At 45.9% G+C, this 21264-nt stretch overlaps 1 protein-coding gene across 1 annotated transcript in view; it reads right to left on the bottom strand.

The window, feature by feature from the left end:
- PPME1 (protein phosphatase methylesterase 1) overlaps positions 1–21264 on the bottom strand; it is a 491485-nt gene that overhangs the window by 122839 nt on the left and 347382 nt on the right. The window contains exon 11 of the mRNA XM_069640139.1: positions 5344–5388. Within this exon, the coding sequence (XP_069496240.1) occupies positions 5344–5388 (45 nt within the window). The remainder of the gene's footprint in view (positions 1–5343; positions 5389–21264) is intronic.

Raw genomic sequence — 21264 nt, 5'->3', positions numbered from 1 at the left:
GGTATGAATAATAATGGGATAGAAAACGCTGGTGGGTGCATGCTGGCTCAGAATTTGTATTCCAAATATTTACACAGCAGGCTCCCCGGTCGCTGGAAATCGCTACAGATGACATTTCTTCATCTTCCTCTTTGGATTCAGCTTCAGTAGTCGACTTCTCAGCAGCTTCCAGACTGAGTATTTATCAGGAACTACAGCACAACTTCTGCAATTGCTCCCTGCAGTTTACAGAAAGGGGAGGTCTGGCCGTCCAATCAGGACAGCCAGCCCTATTGGGACTTGGCTCCTTTTAAGCAAGGTGAAAAACAAAGTGCTACAAAGTTTGGACTCCTCCCTCGCTTCCTGCACACTCAGACACTCTGGAGCCTTGGCAGGGAATACAGAAGATTACCGCCAAAGACAAAACTTCCACTGAGGGTGTTCCCACCTAGAATGGCAGTGGAGAAATGGCAATAAAAGAAGGAGCCCACCATTCTATGAGAATGGTGGCCCTTCTGTGCATTAGAGAGGCTAATTTAACAGCCTGCGAGTAATAAAGACTACAAGTATAACGGTAACACCACTGCCACTAGCCATTGAAGTAAACTTGCAAATGTAACAAAAATGTTACCAGGCAAGAAAGGGGATACATTGTATCCCTCCAGCATTCCACATAATGTGGGGTATGCTGGCTCACTTAAATTTATGTAGAGGGGATGGGAATCCCACGTTACTTCTTGGGAACAGTAGTTCACCCAAGAAATAAGAGCATTAAAAAGGAAGTCACAGCAGATATACATTGAGGAAAGCTTTTACCCAGAATTGCCAAGAGACTGAAAACATACAAGGGCGCAACTCTCTCTTCTTGGGATATTAACAGGGGGAAACGTGTAACCCAAACTTACCAACAGTCAAATAAAAGCCGGCGAGTGTGTAACCCTCCTTTCAAGAGAGATTGTGTGAAGAATCTTGGAATCAATATTTCCATCAGAGCTGAATGTACTTGTAGGAGTTTTTATTCCTGGCAAGCGAATATACCAGGAAAGAAGAAGATGGTTTGATGAAGTAGAATTGTGATAAAAAGGTGTGGTGGACAGACCTTTGTTGAATCAAAAAACCTATTAACTATCATTTGTTTGACAAGCTGTGGCATTATCAAGGGTAATTGCTGTGCTATCCTGACAAAAGTATTTCATTTGAAGGTGTGACAATTGCTTTGGTTTTGATCTTGTGTTACGAAAGAAGGACCTTTACCTTTCAAAGAAGAATATTGTTGAAAACACCAGTTGGTTTTAATTGTGAACAAACATTTGCGGGAAAAGACATTTGCTGTGTCACAGGGAACGAGTTGGTAAAAGACATTGTGATATCTTGAACAGAACTTTGCTAAGTCAGTAGTCACAAGGAATACTTTCAAATTCCTTTAAGTTTGAACTGATACATTGTTTTGTTGAACTAAAATTTGCCATACATTCCTTGTATAATTTTGAGGTGTGTAATAGTGTGAGGGTCAGAGTATTTTTGGTCATTATGTAATTTTCCTTTAGTTAGCTAGACAGGGACCTTCTTGTTAGGATAGGGTAAGATGGGCATTTATCCCATCCTTTTTCATTTGATAAATGGCAATCTCTGAGAACGTTTTACCTTTTGTGTCCCTCTCCCACTTCTGACAACTCACATAATAGTCGGTGGATTCCTAATGTTTGCAGGTGCTTTCTTCATACTGAACATTTTAGTAGTTAGACGCTGATGAATTATTATTTGCATCACTAACAAATGCCAGCAAAGACGTCCTGTCGGGCCCATCAGCGTCAGATAGAGTTTGGTGCATCATGATCCACATTAGGCCACTGCAACATCTTCATTGTTCCATACGCATTTGTCTTTTTAAAACTAACTAATTTTACCAATTTGTTTAATAGGATTGTGATTGCACTTCACATTCATATCATGAACGTACCAGTGACTGTAGCACCACGCTTAGGGCGCTTATAAAAGGAGACACATTTTTATCTTTATAAACCAGAGGAGTTTTAAACAAATTACTATGCTCTACAGGCCCACATTCGGAAGGCGTGCAATCACACTTGCCAGTGTTAACAGCTTCATTAAAAGACATTGTTAGGTGGGGAGCGGCGCTCAAATGTACAGACTTTCGCCCAGCCTGGAAATTTTTCTCCAAACTGAGACAAGTTTTGATCAGTGTAGAGTCATGATAGCCGGTTTGTTGAATTGATTGTGAAGGTAGTGACACAGGTGCCGAAGCAATAAACCCAATTATTTCGAATTACACTCATGGACAGCTTAACTGTAGCTCTTAAAAGGTACAGTTCCAAAATCTGTAATTTGTGTGCGATTTTTGTGAAAAGTTAGATGTTCAATAGGAGGGTTACTATTAACGATGCTCCCAAGAGCTGGAGCTTCTGTGATCTCACTTGATTTGGTTGCGGACTAACATTTAGTTAGTATATTATATGCCATCGGTACTTCATTGCTTATTTGCTTACTAAAATAAAGAAAAGTCCAAGAAAGACATTGGTTTCTCTCCAAGCACAAAAAACTTTGATGCATGACTAAACTACACAATATTTTACTGTTGACTCCCCAACAACCTATACCAAACAAACTCCTTGGTTCACCAGAAAAGGCAACTTTTTAAAGCCAGGCATTGACGTCCTGCATCAATCTACAGGATGAAGCAGGCTCCAGTTGAAATTGTGCTCCACATTCGCATGAGTTCCTCAGCCCAACTTAAATCCACAGCCCCTGTATTTTGAGATTGCGCTGAGCCAAGTAATTTGCTGATCGTTGGTTGCCGGCCGGGCACAGAAATGCCAACCGATGAGTGGTTTGCCTGCTTCATTCATGTGCGTCTCCTCCACCTGACCATCTCTAAGCACTCCACCAAGGAATTACAGCAGACTGCAGGAACTGCCCTCTTACATTATCGCTTAATCTCTTATACTTTTTTTCTGCTTTGAGAAAATCCAGACATGCCTGTCGAAGGTGTCAACGTTTTGTTTCAACACCAGGTTACAGCCCCTTATGCGTCTTTGATTTACCATGTGCATATTTATGTTGTTTAATCGTCTGTGGAGATCCACGATTTATATTTGCTGTCATCCGAGGTCTTAGGTGTTTTGGCAGAGTATTCGGTGCTCGACTTGGAGCAGCTTTCCTCCATTTTGGATATTGGCATAGTGGACAGAGCTGGTTTTGGAGCAGCTTTCAGTCATCTTTGTTTTCATCACTGCCGCCGAGAGTTCAGTGCTCTACTTCAGACTAAATTTGGCTGCTTTTTGTTTGGCCTTTAATTTATGTTGTGTAGCTTTGTGGATGCCAGGTGTATCCACAGCATGATTTCACGAGTGCCATATGGAGGGGCCAGCTGCAAGGAGACCGTATAGTTTCCTCAAGTTGTGAAGCTTTTGGAAGAGACACTGTACTCCGACCTTGAGGCCTTCCACAGTCTGATCATGAGCTTCAGTGCTTTGTTCTGCAGCCTTTTAAGTTTGAAGACCTGGCACGCTATGGTCCCTTGGAAGGCAACCGTTAAACTGCAAATTCCAGCTAGGTCAAAATGTGAAGAGTGTGTTCTCCATGGGAGCTCGAGGAGTACCAGTGATCTGATTTTTTTTAATTCATGGCAGTACAAGAGGCATTTTACAAATAAGCCACTTGGTTGAAAAAAAAAAAAAAAAAAAAAGAAGATTCTCCCTTCCCCCGCTCTACCTACCATGCGCCTTTCGGTCTAGTTCCATGGAATGTTACCTTGTCTCAACTCCGCTGCTTGTCTCGATGTGTAAGAAAGTTAAGTCTTGACACTTGGTTCACTGGTGAGTTTTGACAGTGGAAACCGGAACAATGGAGTAGAAGAATGTATGCATCCAACCCAATGGTGGAAAAAAAGAATCTGAGAATGTTGATGCACGAGTGCTCATGGGTTCCTGTACACACAGTATTGGGATTGTGCGATAGAAATGCCCATGTCAAAGCCCCCTTTTCCAAGCTTGTGAATCTATAGAGATTCTCAAGCCTCAGAGATCAATATATATGCAAAAATATTGTAAATAATCTTAGTTCCCCAATAACCAGTGAGACTGAAATCCAAGTGTCTCGAAGACAACATAACTTTGTCCCATTACACAATTACTTTGAGGCAACACTGAACACGACTTAATAAAATATATTGTTCCGGTCAAGTACACCAACTAGAACTAGGTTAGCCATGCAAAAATTAGAATCATGGTTAATGATTTTTGATGTTATCAGGAGTGATTTATTACACTAGTTGTGTGCCAGAGCAGTCTTTCCATTCCCGCTTTCCAGTAATGGTATAGAGACACTATGCTTGCTTCCAATGAGCATTCGAAGTGCAGCTAAAAATATTACTCTCTTGGATGTGGCTCAGGGAAAGATCACTTGGAATACTAATGCCATAACGATTATATTTTGAAATTATGTATAGACACAGAGGATGCAGTAACATCTTTCCATAAGGTTTTTAAAAATGTTTTGAATGCATTATGGTCAATTAACTGCAGAACATGACCAGAAATGTCGAATCCATTTCATTCAGTCATATGCATAGTGCCTTTCACCATAATTATGGTCCCAACGTTGGTTGAACATCCTCAGAGGGACCGGAGTCCGAATTTGGGAGAATTGGGAGGTGCTATTATGCGTGTGCATTTCAGCTATTAAAGGTATGAGAGTGTGGCCAAGACCAAGTTAGTCACCCACGTGTGAATGGCGTGTGGATGGGCGCAGCAGAGGTAAACTATGAACTAAACAGGGTGGAGTGTGTTTAAGGAGACGTAGAATTATGTGGGAAGCTACAGTTCAAATTTGTCGTTAAAGATAGCTTCATTCTTATGGCAGAGGTGTTGTGCAATAGTGTTTGTTATATGCGAGTGCAGGGTGTGTGGAATGAGCCTGTGCCTTCCACTAAAATACAAAGGTGCAGTGTGCGAGGGGATACATTGGTTAGCTGTACAAACAGCAATGTTTACACCCTGGGTTCCGTCTATGTACAAAGGACAGTGCTACATATCACCTAGATTCAAAAAGGGGAGCAGGGCCTAAAACGCATAGCTAGACACTGAGCGATTTATTTTTTATTTTAGAAAACACCTTGTGCATTATATGGCTACCTTACACAATTAGGCTAAAACTGCAGGTCTTCAGGGTCGTTTATTTCAGTGGGCATCAGATGTGTTTTTTTTAGGTTTCCTCATGTTCTTCTCTGTAACACCTTTTGCATTAGGATTATCAAACCCGGAATAAGACACCAGAAAAATCAAACAAAGATGAAATACAATCAACCACAAACACCTATACTAATGATACAACAAATACCTTTACCTTGCATTTGGCCAATTGTTAAATCCTTATCCAGTCGGTCAACACCTATAATAAGTGAAATAAATAATCATTGTAATTTCATAGCGACTAGAGTTGACAGACAAGACAGCCTGCATAGTAAAACTGAATAGAATTCTAGCAGTAACGCTAGGTAACGTTCCAAAAATCCCCCAACGTAGCAACACTGTGCTAAGCTTTCACTTTGAACCTTCGAATGAAACCACTTAATTATTGGCCTAAACTTTAGATTGTAAAAATCTCACATTTTGCATTTCTTACACTTGATACCGTAAGTATTGTGGTACACCCTATAGTGTGTAACGTTCCCCATCCACACCTGACCTCCATTCCCAGATGTTTTCATTTTAGCGGATAGATGTGCCTTTGCGACCAATAGTGATGTAAAAAAAATAAAAACGTCTAGGGCAGAATTCCATTTTATGGGATGCCTAAACATTTTGCTTTCTCCCTGGATCTAGACTATTTTTGTGAACAGAGGCACTTTTACTGAAGCCCCACCTGCCACTGCAACTCTTTTTAATTTTCTGTCCTACGGAGGTTCTTATAGCTCCTAGGAAGCTGCGCTATAATATTCCATATGGCTCCAATGACACGGTTGTTTCAGAAACAGATTTACAAGACACACTTTATTAAACCCAATTGGTTTACGCAGCACTTTATTATTTACACAGGAACAAATTAAGGTACAAAAGGTCATAAGGCACCACAACTTGATACTAAACGCAAGAAAGACCTACTCTAGTACAATGCCCACAGATCTTCAGTGAGAATAGTAGTATATCACAGTTAAAGTCTGAATTGATGTAAAAGGGACCACTACTAATTTCCAGGGGGACAAAAGACAGGATCCCTTCACTGGGCTCCAAAGCCGATGGCAAGGATAGCCACCTCCAAAATATTTCAATGGGAAAGTCAGTGGGAGTGGGAGGATTAAATACAAGCTATCTTGCATCCAGAACTCCAAATGGCAAAACCAACATCCCAGGCAACAGGAATATTAGGGACATGTCTCACTGTTGGATCTACAGCAAGAGGCTCAATGGATCGAGCAAGGCTTCTTCCGACTGTTGGGTCTAACACCAGCAGGTACCCCTTGACAGTTTGACTTGGACACCCACACACCTGGAAGACCCTACACAAGCAATAGATGAGAAGCATGTGATGTGACCCTTTACAGGATCAGCAGGCACTCCACAACACAGTGGTTTGGCTTCAGTTCCAGGCAGGAAACTCATGTTGAAGGACAGCAGCAAGTAAGTCAACTTTTCAACACTTATTTTACATTTCAAGGCAGACCCCTTAAAGTATCCAGCCCTTCCCAATTCTAGTATACAAGTTCTCTCAGAGGCAGAAGAGGGACCCCAGTGGTCTCAGAGCCAGCTGTAGGTAGGGTGAGATAGGGCTCAGTTGCATGCAAAGTTCAGAGTTTCAGAGAAAGACTGTTTAAACAATCGAATACTCTACTTTAGAGTTAGTTGAGGGTCCAGGGACTTCAGAGATGACACCCTAGGAGTATTCCAGCAGAGGGCCTGGGTGAACTGGGCAAGAGGACTCCCACTCTCAGAACACACCCTAAAACTACACAGGAATCACAAGAGACTTAAGGCAAATAAATACCCAAGCCAGCACAGTACCTCAGCACACAAGAAGATTTTGAAGCGGGAGGAATTCAGGATCTGTAGCTAATACTTCAGGCACTGCATTCCTTATCAGAACGACATAAAACAGAACCCTGGATGGACTTTATCAGCAGAGATCGAAACAGAAGGCTTCAGACAAGTGTTTCTTTGCGTTGGACATGGCTCTGTGGATTTGTCGCCTTTTCAGAAGCACAGAAGACAGAATATTGCTGGTCGGATTCTCGTCGTTTGCAAGGTCCAGCACTCTGGTGAGCGGGCTTTTTGGGCTCAATTCACATCTCTGGAGGTCCCGTAGAATGCCCACTAAGTTTCAGTGTTGGGGAAAATTCTCAGAAATTTGCTAATTCCTCTCTACCTTAGAGACCCCCAGCAATTTTGCTGGATTTTGAGGACTTGAATATTTAACCTGGGGAGAGTGAGACCGTTCCCACTCTCTGGTGTATTTATAATGTGATTTGAACTGTTTCTTTTGGTTGTGGAGTATGACAAACTCCATAGGCATCATCTTTTACATGGTGTCACACAGCACCTTCAGTGCAGTGGCACAGGGAAGTCTTTCAGATTTCCCAAAAGTTTAAATACATTCTCTTGGATAAACTGTTTCCAAGAGCAGTAAAGTGAAATTGACTTTACTTACATTTGTAACTTTCTAGACCCAGCACACACTATCTTACAATAGGGTGCTGGAGGGGTTACTTAGTATCCCCTTTGCCTAGCTTCTCATGTAACATTTTTGTTAACCTTTCCTCGACTAATGGCTGGTGCCGGTGGTTTACTTTTAACTACCGTGGTGTGCATCTGTTAGGGAGAATTCTCATAAATGTGCTAATTCCTCTCTACCTTAGAGACCCCGAGCTCTTTTCCTGACCTTTGTACTTTTCATACTGTTTGTTTTTTGTGTTTATTTCTTTGATTATGGAGTTTTACATAAATCCATAAGGCATCAGCTTTTCATGTGTGCTACACAGCACCTTCAGTGCAGTGACACAGGGATGTCTTTTAGACTTCCCAAAGGTCTAAATACCTTCTCTGGGATAAACTACGGTTTCCCAGAGAATGTTAAGTGAAATTCCTAGACCCAGCACACACCATCTTACAATGGAGTGCTGGAGGGGTTAACATAGTATCCCCTGTGTCTAAATACTCACGTAGCAGATTTTTCCCCGACCGCGAACACCGGTAGCAAAAAATCGCGGGAGCCATGTTTTTCAAGATGGCGCCTTAAACACTTTTGTTTAAAACAGGACCCGGTCTTTTTTCGCCATTTGTTTTTGGAAAGGTCCTTCTAGTGTTTCTCTCTGCGCGCCAAACTAGGTTTGGTCCCTTTGTTCATTTGCCTTTGGCAGGCTTCAGGACTGAAGACCGCCTCTGGTGTCTGAGTGTCTCCACCCTGCTGGGTGAGCGGCAGCTAGGCTGGAATGAAAGGGAGAAAACTGTTTAAAAGGCGAGTCTCTGGACTGGAAAGCAGAGTCGACCACTGGAACGAAAGAACAGAAGAAGAGATGGAAGAGGATGGCTGTTGCAACTCCTGGGCTGTTGGTTTGCCCGGTGAAGCCCTGCGACAGGTCCGAATTGCCAAATTCATCTTGACAGAGAAGCCCCTTCAAGGACGACTTCTCCCTTTGAATTGGTGGGACCAATCAACTCGTAAGCCACCTGGATACCATTCTCAAGGCTGGTTAGGATTAACCAGGGAGATGGACACCTGCTTGTGTGCTTGAATCTACAGCTACCGGAACTGAAGTGACTCCATCTTGTTTGCTTTTCGATGATCCCGTGCAGTGCATGAGTACCACGTCGTCCTCCCCCTTGTCCCCATGACTGAGGCTCAGAAACAGTGAGATCTGCAGGACCTGCCAGGAACCAAAGTCGTCATCTGCATTTTGTTCTTCGATTGAGGGAACGCCACTCTCGCGGTGAAAGTTCATGATTCTTTTTCACCTAAACTACTTCTGAGAACTTTTGCAAAGACTTCACTGTTTGATAATAGAATGGCTCTTTCCTATCCAGAACACTAGCCCATTGACTTTGGCCTGGCCTAATGATTTGAACTGAACTGTTCTGGTGAACTGAAACTATTTGCACTGTCTAACAAGTATATGTGATCTATTCTACTTACATTGTCCCATTGGCTCACTTCTAAGTAACTGAACTGCCGTTTGGCTCCTATTTCAGGGGAGCTCAAACTGCCTCAAAATCAGAGTTTTTTTTATTAAAGTGTATTGGTACAGAATATGAAGTTGCCTCCTTCTAGTGAAATGTTTTACCAAGAAAGCTTGAGTATAAGTGTCTACTTGAACCACTGATTGAAAGTCCTCTGTGTAATTGCTTGTACTGCTCACATTCACTCTTGAGATAAGCATGGCTGCTCAGCTCGCTACCAAAAACTGTGTGGTACAGACTTATACCAAAGGTTGGTATAAGTCTAACACCTTCAGTCCTAATTGTGTGTAGTGTTCCCAGAGGGTACTGTCTGCAATTCTGCCTAACAGCATTTACTGCAGGCTGCGTTCACAGCTGCAGTAAAGCACCCAAGGGTGCCATTGTTGTCAAAATGGCCCTGGTCTTTCTTTACCATTTCTTCATGGGAAGGTCCTTCTCGAGATTTACTCTGCGCACCAAACCAGGGTTGGTCCCTTTGTTCATTTTGCCTTTGATGGGATTCACGAGTGAAGCCCGCCTCTGGCTTCAGGGCGTCGGGCAGGAAGCGAGGGAGCTGCCCGAAACTCCCTGTGCTTAGTCTCCTAGGAGACAGGAATGCACTCTTAGGTGATTGGCCGGCTGCCTGCTGGGTGACTGACAGCTAGGCTGGAATGAATGGGAGAAACCTGCATAAAAGGAGAGGCTTTTTGGCTTGGAAGGCAGAGTCGACCACTGGACGTAGGAATCCGAAGAACTTGAAGAGGACGCCTGATGCAACTCCTGAAACGTTAGTTTGCCCGGAGAAGCCCTGCCGCTGTGCTGAAACTGCAAATTTGTTTCGACTAGAGCCGCCCTGTAAGGACGACTTCTCCCCTTGAGTTGGTGGGACCAATCCACTCTAAGGTAAGCCACCTGGATATCCTCTCGGAGCTGGTTGAACTTCCACTGCAGTTGCTGCTGGAACCAAATAGCCAGGGAGAGGAACACCAACCAGATCATGCGCTTTGCTTTTAAGTTGGCCAAGAGCTCCAGAAAGATCCTCCAGACTCCCAGAAAGCAGGACTGACCAGCCTGAGCCACCTCAACAGAGTGTGGACTCCAGATGAAAGGAAAGCCCATCTAAACAGCCAAGAGTCTGTGGTGGTGCTATTTGCTGAGATGCGAGGAGCTGAAATCGTGGAAGTGCCACTGAATACAAGTTGGTCCTTTTCTGTCGCTGATCGTCCCATTGCAGTGCAGCAGTCCTCCAGACGTCCTCCCTCTTGTCCCCACGACTGAAGCCCAGGAACAAAGGATCTGCAGAGAGGCACAGGAACAGAAGCCAGCCAAAGACCTGTTTCTACTAACCAAAGGTACTGTATAGTCTAAGCGAACTTACTTCTTGTTGTAACCTTACTTGTTCTCGGTTGAGACCTATCTTGGTTGCTCTTTAGAGTTGCTAACAGCTTCTCTACTCCACAAGACTAAACAGCATGGAACCGTACTTTGATCTTTTCTACCAAGACTTCTAAAAACATTGTTCAACACTTTCACCTAACTTTAAGAAGTGCTTCAGTTCACCTAGACCTTTGCCCAAATGAATCGGGCCTAGCTTGCCTCTCTGAATGACTCTTCTTCCTTCTGACATTGTGTTTGGTCTTCCTCCAAGGAAGGGGTTAAATAACTTTGCGTTGGGGGGTGTACAAAAGTTCTTGCCTGCTTTCAGAATATTTGTGAGATCTCTTGTTCTGTTCTAATAACCTTTTTCTTTGACAAACTCTTAAGTCTGGTTCTAAATGCAAACAGTGATATTAATGTCCACAGTGTCCTAGTTACTAAAGTCACTTGAGGGTGTAGGAAGTATCTGTGTGCCATCCCAAAAGGGTTTTTACTGATTTAGGAATATTAAGAGGTATTTTCGAGTGTATTTGTGAGTTACTATTATATTGCCCCCTTCTGAAGGTGTTACGCTCACCTGGTTCCCACTGGGGCGTCGATCGGACCTGGACAGCTGCGCTCTCCACCAACGTGATGCGTAGTGAAGAGATGACAGTCTGGACTGGCCCGCCTAATCTTGTCTGCTGCACTCGTAGAAGTATTATCCTGCAAGTGGAGAAAGGGATTTAGCCACCCGTGGGCTTTCGTGATGGCCCCCCCCAACAGTTCTCGTTCTCCCCACTAATCACCTCGGATATTCCTTTTTGGTAACCTCACCTTATGTTTTTAAATGAGCTCTCCATCCTGCATGGCATGCAGGGGCGCGTAGATACCAGTTACTTCACTTGGTTGAAGGTAGTGGAGGAGTTCCAGAGGAATATTGACTCCAGTGTCTATAAAGTTCAAAGAGTTCAATATGTCCGATGTTCACTCTTGTTCCATTCCTTCGTTAGGTTGCAGCTGGGTCCAAAAGAATTTTGCCTGGAGGCAGCTGATGGCGTTCAGGTAAGAGTCTGTATTACCAAACACTGTCCGGTAAAAGTTGCATGAGTTTAACTTGCTGTTTTCTCTCCCTTTATAGGTGCGGCATAGGAAGATGCGGCGAATTAAAGAATACCACCTCCGGTGGTAAATCAGGTAAGCCTATGGTGGCAAAGAGATTGTCCTTGTTGGTTTTCTCGGCTCACCTTGTTATTCCTTTTGTTTTCCCCCCAGGTGCTGGGTTTCGACGAAGAAAATGATGGAGGCAGCGTCGAGTCGAAAGATGCGGTGGACTGGTGAGTATAACGCGGCGCTGCTGCTGGCGAATCGACACGTGCTGAAATAATGTCCTTTCCAGGCTCGGAGGTGTGCTGGGTCCGGAATCAGGTAAAGAATCAAATAATGTCTGATCTAACCTCTTCTCTGTTCTTTGCCTTTTGTATAGGAGCTCTGGATTCGAAGCGGGCGTGGCAGAAGACTGGATGCTGACTTGCAGACACGGTGAGCGTCACGCTGCTGGATGCAGAATAACGCAAAACATGGGCTGCTGTTCGGGCGTGGTTTAAGTAGCCTGCAAAGTAGTCCCAGGTAAGAAGTTCCCCAGAACCACACCCGAGTGAAAAATAGTCCCTGTAATAAAAAATAGTCCCATCCAGGCCTCACGTTGGCTTGGACTCATTTGCAGCATGGTCTGCATAAGGTAAGTAAAGTCTGAGTGTGGCGCCTATGGCGCCAGGACTGATTTCTATGATGAGCCGGGCGCCTAAAGTGCCAGGACTGAATCCAAACAGCCCCCAGCCAGGGCTGTTGGGGTTTTAATGAGTATCTGGATGCCTGCTCCCGGGGCTGATGGACTCGATCCGGATGCCCGGGGGGTAGGCAACATGACAGAAGGCTTACTCAAACTGACTTAAATAAATTAATAATGGTTTAATCAAGAAACATTGTGTGCAAGAGTTTATTTGAATACTTGCCACCGTGAATCTCTAACTCTCCTACAGCTCACATTGATCCCTCTTGAGATAGGCCTGGCTGTTCAATCACACTAGCAACCTGTGTAGTACAGACTTATACCAAAGGTTGGGTTCCTATTGCCAGGTGGTCAGGGTTGTTGTAGTGCACCCAAAGGGTACTGCATACAATCTTGCCTACAGTCAGCAAGATTCGGAAGACTGTGCACCGCACAATGGCTTTAGGTCCCGGCATATTGCAGCCCTGCAAGGGGCGCAGCACGACGTGGGATGGCTCAAAATACAGGTCTTCTTGAGTCTAGTGGGTCTCGCCAGGCTCTGGGTAGTCGTTTTCAGAGTCCCCAGGTCGATTGGAAGGAAGGGCTACAGCAGGCTCCGGTTACACAGCAGACTCTCCGGATGCTGGAAATCGTCTCAGCTGCAGTTTCTTCGTTTTCGGGTTTGGTTCCAATGATCGACTTGTCATCAGCTTCCTGATAAAAACTTTGTACCTGGAACTACAGCAAAACGTCAGCATACTCTCCCCGCATTTTACAGCAATGAGCGGTCTGGCGGTCCAAACAGGACAGCCAGTACCCAACCCTCCACTCCCCTCCCACACACTGGCAGTTGGTCCCTTTCAGGCAAAGTGGAAGACAAAGGGCTGCAGAGTTTTGGACTCCTCCCTCGCTTCCTGCCTTTCCAGACACTCAGGAGCCAGGGCGGGGAATCAACAAGATTCCCGAAGACTAAACTGACACCAAGGTCGGTCCCGCCTAGAATGGCAGGGGAAGACCTCAGAAACAGCACATAAGAAATGGCAAAAAAAAGCCCAACATTTTGGAAAAATTGTGGCTCTTCTGTGCATTATCGAGGCTGAATTATCAGCCTGTGAGTAATAAAGAATAAAAATCATAAAAAGGTAAAACCACTGCCACCAGACATTCATGTAAAACTCGCAATTGGAACAAAATGTTACCAGGTAAGTAAGAAAGGGGATACATAGCATTCCCCCAGCACTCCACATAAGGTGGGGTGTGCTGGCTCTCTATATCAAATGTAAAGGGTGATGAACATCCCACTTTACTACCTGGCCTAGCCCAAAAGTTGTAGGAAACGAACTTCAACCATACACTATGGAGAGACATAAAAAGGTCACCCATAAAAGAGTAAAAGACTAGGTGAGAGCGGAAAAAGACTCCCCTTCACCCAGGGACAAGGTAAAATAGTTAACTAGTCAAAGCAAAAATGTTCTGGTGTTGACAGGTCAGGAAGATTCATCATTGATATGAAAATTGTACCCAACATCCAGTGGTGAACATAAAATGGCTCCAGACCCTCCCCTTTTATCCCAACTTCAGAATGTGAGAGTGTTAGCTAGAAAGTACTCTATTCTTACCTGGTGTGGTTTCCCCCCTTGTATTTTCCAGTTTAGTACTTTGTTCTTCGTACCACCCAAGGTTAATCTAAAGCCTCTCCAGGAGAGTGGATCTGTAAGGTTTGTGCTCTGCCTTACAAATCCTCAGAACTCCCAAGACAGTGCTACCCCAATGATGCCTCTGTCACAGGTGAATTTGACATACCGGCCGGGGGCTTAATGATATCAGTAAGAACAAGCATGATTAAATCCTTAGAATGTATTCCAACTGGCCGATTAAGTATTCTCGAAGCACTAGATCCGTAAATTATTCTGCAGATAGACATAAATGTGTACTCGAACCCTGCAAATTCAAATCTAATTGATTCCTTGGAATCGCCATCTTTATTGTTATTTAAGGTAAAAGACCAATATGTTAGAGCCGGTATCTTGATCCTAGGTGACTTGAATGCTCAATGCATAGCTTTAAATGGAAATGGCTTTTAAAGAACCCACAACAAAAGGGAAAAAGTTGGGAAGTGAAAATGGCTAATGGCAATGTCAAAGTTGACGTACCAGCAATTTCAAAGTGGTCACGTTGGAAAAGCCATTCTATTCTTGATTATTTGTTTTTGACCGCTGACTTGTTTGAGCGTTGTACACACTAACATCTTAAGTGGAGGTTCTAGTGGTCTCCAAAGACGGTCCACGACCTTGAAATTAACTCATCAATTGAATAGCAGAACAAGCTGAGAGTCCCCAAAGTTCAGAGCCGAAACAAGGAACGACAACACCTCTACGGCAGTAGCCCAAACTGGAGTTGGTCAGTCCATAGGATGGTTCCGGGGATACCTTCAAAGACTACAGATGAGAGGGCACTGAGCAGACATGGGGAATGGTTGATCTCACCACTCCAAGGGTCAAAGCTCCATGGAAGATCACCAGCCAGACAGGGCTCCACCGGACTACAGCAAAAGGAGATCGCCAGGCCTTCTTAAACCTTCCAGCCATCACCTCTTTGTTTTTGCTATGTCACCCCGAGTGGGACGGGTATGCCCAGACGTGGGTCCCGTGCCTGCTGGGCCTAGAGACCCAAGCTACTCCTCACTGATGAGCCCCAACAAGGGCGAAACATGTTTGGGGATGCTTGTGGTCTCGTGCAGAAGGGATGTGGCCTAGCAGTTCGGGCTGGACCGCCCCTTTTGGGGTGGGGCCAAGCCTGATTTGCATATGGTCTTTCCCTTCTGTAATGGCTTGGCAGGCGAAGAACGGTGGTCTGGAGGGTTGCCCAGAGCATTGCCAGTGGTTAAGATTAATTCTAAACCTTCCAGCCATCACCTCTTTGTTTTTGCTATGTCACCCCGAGTGGGACGGGTATGCCCAGACGTGGGTCCCGTGCCTGCTGGGCCTAGAGACCCAAGCTACTCCTCACTGATGAGCCCCAACAAGGGCGAAACATGTTTGGGGATGCTTGTGGTCTCGTGCAGAAGGGATGTGGCCTAGCAGTTCGGGCTGGACCGCCCCTTTTGGGGTGGGGCCAAGCCTGATTTGCATATGGTCTTTCCCTTCTGTAATGGCTTGGCAGGCGAAGAACGGTGGTCTGGAGGGTTGCCCAGAGCATTGCCAGTGGTTAAGATTAATTCTAAACCTTCCAGCCATCACCTCTTTGTTTTTGCTATGTCACCCCGAGTGGGACGGGTATGCCCAGACGTGGGTCCCGTGCCTGCTGGGCCTAGAGACCCAAGCTACTCCTCACTGATGAGCCCCAACAAGGGCGAAACATGTTTGGGGATGCTTGTGGTCTCGTGCAGAAGGGATGTGGCCTAGCAGTTCGGGCTGGACCGCCCCTTTTGGGGTGGGGCCAAGCCTGATTTGCATATGGTCTTTCCCTTCTGTAATGGCTTGGCAGGCGAAGAACGGTGGTCTGGAGGGTTGCCCAGAGCATTGCCAGTGGTTAAGATTAATTCTAAACCTTCCAGCCATCACCTCTTTGTTTTTGCTATGTCACCCCGAGTGGGACGGGTATGCCCAGACGTGGGTCCCGTGCCTGCTGGGCCTAGAGACCCAAGCTACTCCTCACTGATGAGCCCCAACAAGGGCGAAACATGTTTGGGGATGCTTGTGGTCTCGTGCAGAAGGGATGTGGCCTAGCAGTTCGGGCTGGACCGCCCCTTTTGGGGTGGGGCCAAGCCTGATTTGCATATGGTCTTTCCCTTCTGTAATGGCTTGGCAGGCGAAGAACGGTGGTCTGGAGGGTTGCCCAGAGCATTGCCAGTGGTTAAGATTAATTCTAAACCTTCCAGCCATCACCTCTTTGTTTTTGCTATGTCACCCCGAGTGGGACGGGTATGCCCAGACGTGGGTCCCGTGCCTGCTGGGCCTAGAGACCCAAGCTACTCCTCACTGATGAGCCCCAACAAGGGCGAAACATGTTTGGGGATGCTTGTGGTCTCGTGCAGAAGGGATGTGGCCTAGCAGTTCGGGCTGGACCGCCCCTTTTGGGGTGGGGCCAAGCCTGATTTGCATATGGTCTTTCCCTTCTGTAATGGCTTGGCAGGCGAAGAACGGTGGTCTGGAGGGTTGCCCAGAGCATTGCCAGTGGTTAAGATTAATTCTAAACCTTCCAGCCATCACCTCTTTGTTTTTGCTTCTTAGGACAGGTCCACAGATCTTCCGACATCTTCACAGCTGTGCAGAATACTTGGTTCCTCGCAGGATCTCTAGGCAATTGCTGCAGGACTCCTCTTATCCCAAAACCCAGGTGAGACAGAAACTATGCCCAACCAATGTAAGATCTGCTCCACACACACACACCCAGCAGTGGTCCAATAAGGACCACTGATGGTGAAACTCATGCATCCTCTAGATACAGAAACCAGTTTGAGGATTGGGAGCAGACCGTTCCAACCCACTACCTGGGAGCATACACATGGCCCTGCACTAGCCCACGAAAAGTATGATGACTTTGCCGGCCAGTGCAGGACCACAAAAGGAATTTCCTGACCTGGCAAGGCAGGAAGAAGGTAACAGGACAAGATGGCCAAATAACAAATGAAAAACCTTGTGGCACGGCCATGTTGGGACATTAGCCACTTTTAGTAGCCAAACACAGTAAGGCTAACAAAAAGAACAGTTAAAATCATCAAAAAGTGATTGCTGACACCGGTTTGTCATAAGGCACATCTAAAGTAAGTAATAAATCATGTAAGATGCAATGTGCAGTGATAAAAAGTTACCCAAAAAATAGAAAACATGTATAAAGTAAAGGGACAGTTTCCCAGTACCGACAGTCTGACGGACTGGTCAGTTTCCCCATAACAATGAGCAAAGGCGCAGTGGAGTGAAGCATTTAGCTTCACTCCACTGGAAAATGTCAGGCCAGAGCACAAAAAAGAAAGTAAAATGTTTGGGGACCCATAAAAATAGAGAGAAAGTTGCTTAAAAGAGAAAGCTTTCCTAACATGCAGCAAAATGGCTTGCACCCCAGGTGAAGCCGAAATTGAATAAAAGCTGCCACCAACCTGTTACAGCTTGAACTGCAACAGGTAGGCTCCGCTAGAGCTCCTGAGATTTTTCAAATAACTCTCGACCGTTTGATGACATTTTCTAAGAAAAGCTGCATCAGAACTGGAACTGTCCCATTGACTTTGGCTGTCCTGGTTTCAGAAAAGCTCCTCTTCTGAACCCTACTGGCTTTGGCAGTGCGTGTTCCCTTACAGGTTTTAATTGTTGAAGACTATTATTGCTGGGATAAAATACTGCCTACATCACTCTGGGAAAAACTACCTAGTGAACCAGTTGCTACAATGTGTTCTACTTTGACTATAACTCTTTTCCCTCCCCATCTCAATTTTGTTGATGTCACTCAGTGTGCTGGAAAATGTTTAGCATAGAATGAAATGACTCAGCTGCATTATTGGTTTTTGGATAAATGAATTCCATCTTCTATTGAATGTTACTATTAGTTGCTACCTTTTTAAAGTTTGCTTAATTTTCACTGTGTATATGGGATACATTACCGTAATCATATTTCTGATGTGAAGCCTCAGAAATAAATATATATAGAAGTAGTGCGTTAAGTCGTTAAGTGTTTACTTGGAGCCTTATGTTTACCGATTTCATTGTGCTACTCTACAGCTCACATTACCCCTCCCAAGATGAGCCTGGTTGCTCAGCCACTCTACTGACTTGTGTAGTACAGGCCTATATTAAGAGTTGGGTCCCCCAACACGAAGAGATAAATCTTGTGAAGTCCCACACCAGTTGGACTTTACAAAATCTTACCCAACACTGGTGGTAGGCGGAGGGATTGGTGGAGAGTGGATCACAGTGACTATTGGTTATACCTGTGCCCAAGAAAGCCATCCACAAGACTAGTTCCACCAAAAGAAAAAAGTAACTTACAACTAAATGGAAATGGATAAATGACAAGTTACTTACCTGTAACTGTTGTTCTCCAGGATGGGTCTGACATGGATTCACATGTTCATGAATATTCCCTGTCAGTCTGGGAATGCTTGGTAAAAAAAAAAAAAAAAATAATACACAAAAATAATACAGTTTCATTTCTAAACAACCTTTCTCCTATAAACCAATAACTGTAATGTCAAGTAAGGCCGCTTGCAGCACAGGGCCTGGATCTCACCTACTCTTCTTGCAGCGGTGATGGCCATGAGAAAAGGCGTCTTCCACGACGTAAACTTGAGCGGAGCTGAATGCATAGACTCGAATGGAGGCCCCATGAGCCTGGTCAGCACCACGTTGAGCTCCCACAGCGGGGCCGTAGCCTTGACCGGCGAGAACGAGCAGAACAGTCCCTTGATGAACTCTTTGACTAGACAGTGCAACCACATTGAAGACGGTCCTGGAGACATGGTATAGCGGGAGATAGCCACCAGATGCACCCTGGAGGCGTGAGCCAGTCCGGATTTAGCCAATGACAATAAATATGGAAGTACTTGAGGGGGCGTGACTCTCAGAGGGTTGATCTTCTGCGACCGGCACCAAGTCGCAAAACGCTTCCATTTGTATCTGTAGCATTTCAACGTCGACGATGCCCTGGCGAGTACCTCCCTGGAGTCCCCCGGAAGGTCATAACCACCGAAATCGAACGCTGCAGGAGCCAGGCCCTCAGGTTCAATGATCCTGGGTCGTGGTGTAGAATTGCGCCTCCTTCCCTGGCGAGGAGATCCACAACCATGGGCAGCTTGACTGGAGGGGACGCTGACATGCTGAGAAGGTCCGGGTACCAGATCTGTCTCGGCCACGCTGGTGCGACGAGTATCATCCTGCACCGGTACCATCTGAGTTGACCGATGACTCGAAGTAGCAGCGACAACGGTGGAAACACGTATAGAAACAGGCCTTCCAAAGGGAAGGAGAATGCGTCCCCATGCTCCCCAGCTGGGGTAACCTCCAGCACTTGCTGTTCGTCGCCGCTGCTAACAGATCCATCTGGGGAGTGCACCATTTGAGGAAAAGGTTGTCCACTTGATCCTGCCGAAGCTCCCACTCGTGGCACCCTGCTGAGTCGGCAATGGTGTTCTTTACTCCTGCCAGGTGAAACAGCATGAGGAACATCGCCTGGGCGACGGCCCAGTGCCACAAGTCCTGAGCCTCCTTGGGGAGCACTCGGGATCTGGTGCCCCCTGCTTCCGGATGTAAAACATTGTGGTAGTGTTGTCCGTGAAGACGCTCACCACTTTGCCCTTGCGGGACGGCATAAACGACCAGAGGGCCCAAAACACCACCCGTAGCTTCAGAACGTCGATGTCCAGCGTTTTCTCTTCCGGCAGCCACAGGCCCCTGGAGTGAAGACATCCGGTGTTGGCTCCCCATCCTTTCAGAGGAGCGTCTGTCGTGACCGTCTCCTGGTACGGGGGCTCTAGAAGTCTGTGTCTCTGGTGATGTTGGAGCGCACGCCCCACCACAGTATCGCCCGACGGAACTCCTTGTCGAGCGCAATCCTGTCCTGGAAGCCTCCGAACACCTGAACCCAATGGGCGTCGAACTCCTGGAGTGGACGCATCTACAATCTGCAGAGCCGTATTAGGTATATGCATGACAATATCATGCCGAGCAGCCACTTGATGGTCCTCACTGTGGCAATCCTCAGTGCTAACAGCCGTTGCACCTTGCCCAAAATCACTGCTATCCTCTCCTCCGACGGAGATGCCAGGCAGGACACCGTGTTGAGCCTGGATCCCAGAACAGTGCGTCCTGCGATGAGTCAAGAAGGACTTTGCATAATTCATTGAGAACCCCAGGTCAGTCAGCAGCTCAACAGTCTTCGCTGTGTGATCGACGGCGATGTCCTTTGGCTTGACCCGTCCAGGAAAGGATAAACATGAATCCCCTGTAGTCGTAGATGGGCCGCCACCGGCGCCAGGAACTTGGTGAAGACTCTGGACACCGACTTCAGTCTGAAGGGAAGAGCTTTGAACTGGTAATGCTTCCCTTGGACGACGAAGCGCAGAAACTTGCGATGCTTTTAGTGTATGTGGACGTGGAAGGAGGCGTTCTTTACATCCAACAACGACAGAAAGTCTCCCTCCTCCAGCTGGCCGAGCACGTGCTGCAGCTTGACCATCCTGAACTTCTGGGACTTTATGTACTTGAGTTGCCGTAGGTCGAGAATGGGCCTCCAACCCCCAGTCTTCTTTCTTACAAGAAAGTATCTTCAGTAAACTCCAGAGCCCCGTAGTTGCAATGGAACCAGCTCTATTGCCCCTTTTCTTAACATGGCCCGAACCTCCAGCAGCAGCTGAGGGATGTGGTGTTCCTGTCGTGCCTCCAGCGGTAATTGTGGACACTTCAGTTGAAACTCCAAAGTGTGTCTGTGGGCGAGAGAGAGCAACAGCACCCATCGATCAGCGAAGATGGTCTCCCACACGTTGACAAATTTCGTCAGCTGGTTCAATCCTGCTTGGAGGTCGACGTGCCACCCTGGGGGCCTCGACGATGACGGCGGCCACCTCTGAAGGCCTTGGAAACCAAGACCATACAACTGAGACAGTAAACAAATCCACTCTTAATATAAGGCTGTACCACCCGAGTATTTGGGACCGTAGACAGAGCAGCCAAGCTCATTTTAGGAGGGCGAGAGGGCTGTAGAAAGGTACAAAGCCTGTAGCGTACAAATGGTTCAAAAGAAACACTACACCCATCATTATAAAAAAATAAAGGTTTATTATACATACAAATAGGCCAAGGTAAATGTTCGTGGGTAAGTGCTTTGCCATAGAATCAAACACACAAAAGAAAAACAAAGCTTCAAGGTCCACAGACAAAAGCATAAACCTTGTTCAGAAACGTAAAAGTATTTCTAGACAAGTCAGACCTAATGATACACATTTAGAATAGAACTACCTCACTGAGCGCATTCAGCGTTATGTACCCGGTCCAACCCATTAGG

Source organism: Ambystoma mexicanum, chromosome 7q, assembly GCF_040938575.1.
Source record: "Ambystoma mexicanum isolate Mex_15411 chromosome 7q, UKY_AmexF1_1, whole genome shotgun sequence".
Classification (NCBI taxonomy): Eukaryota; Metazoa; Chordata; class Amphibia; order Caudata; family Ambystomatidae; genus Ambystoma; species Ambystoma mexicanum.
The sequence above is the reverse complement of the archived record's forward strand: the minus strand, read 5'-3'. Positions and strand labels throughout refer to the sequence as shown.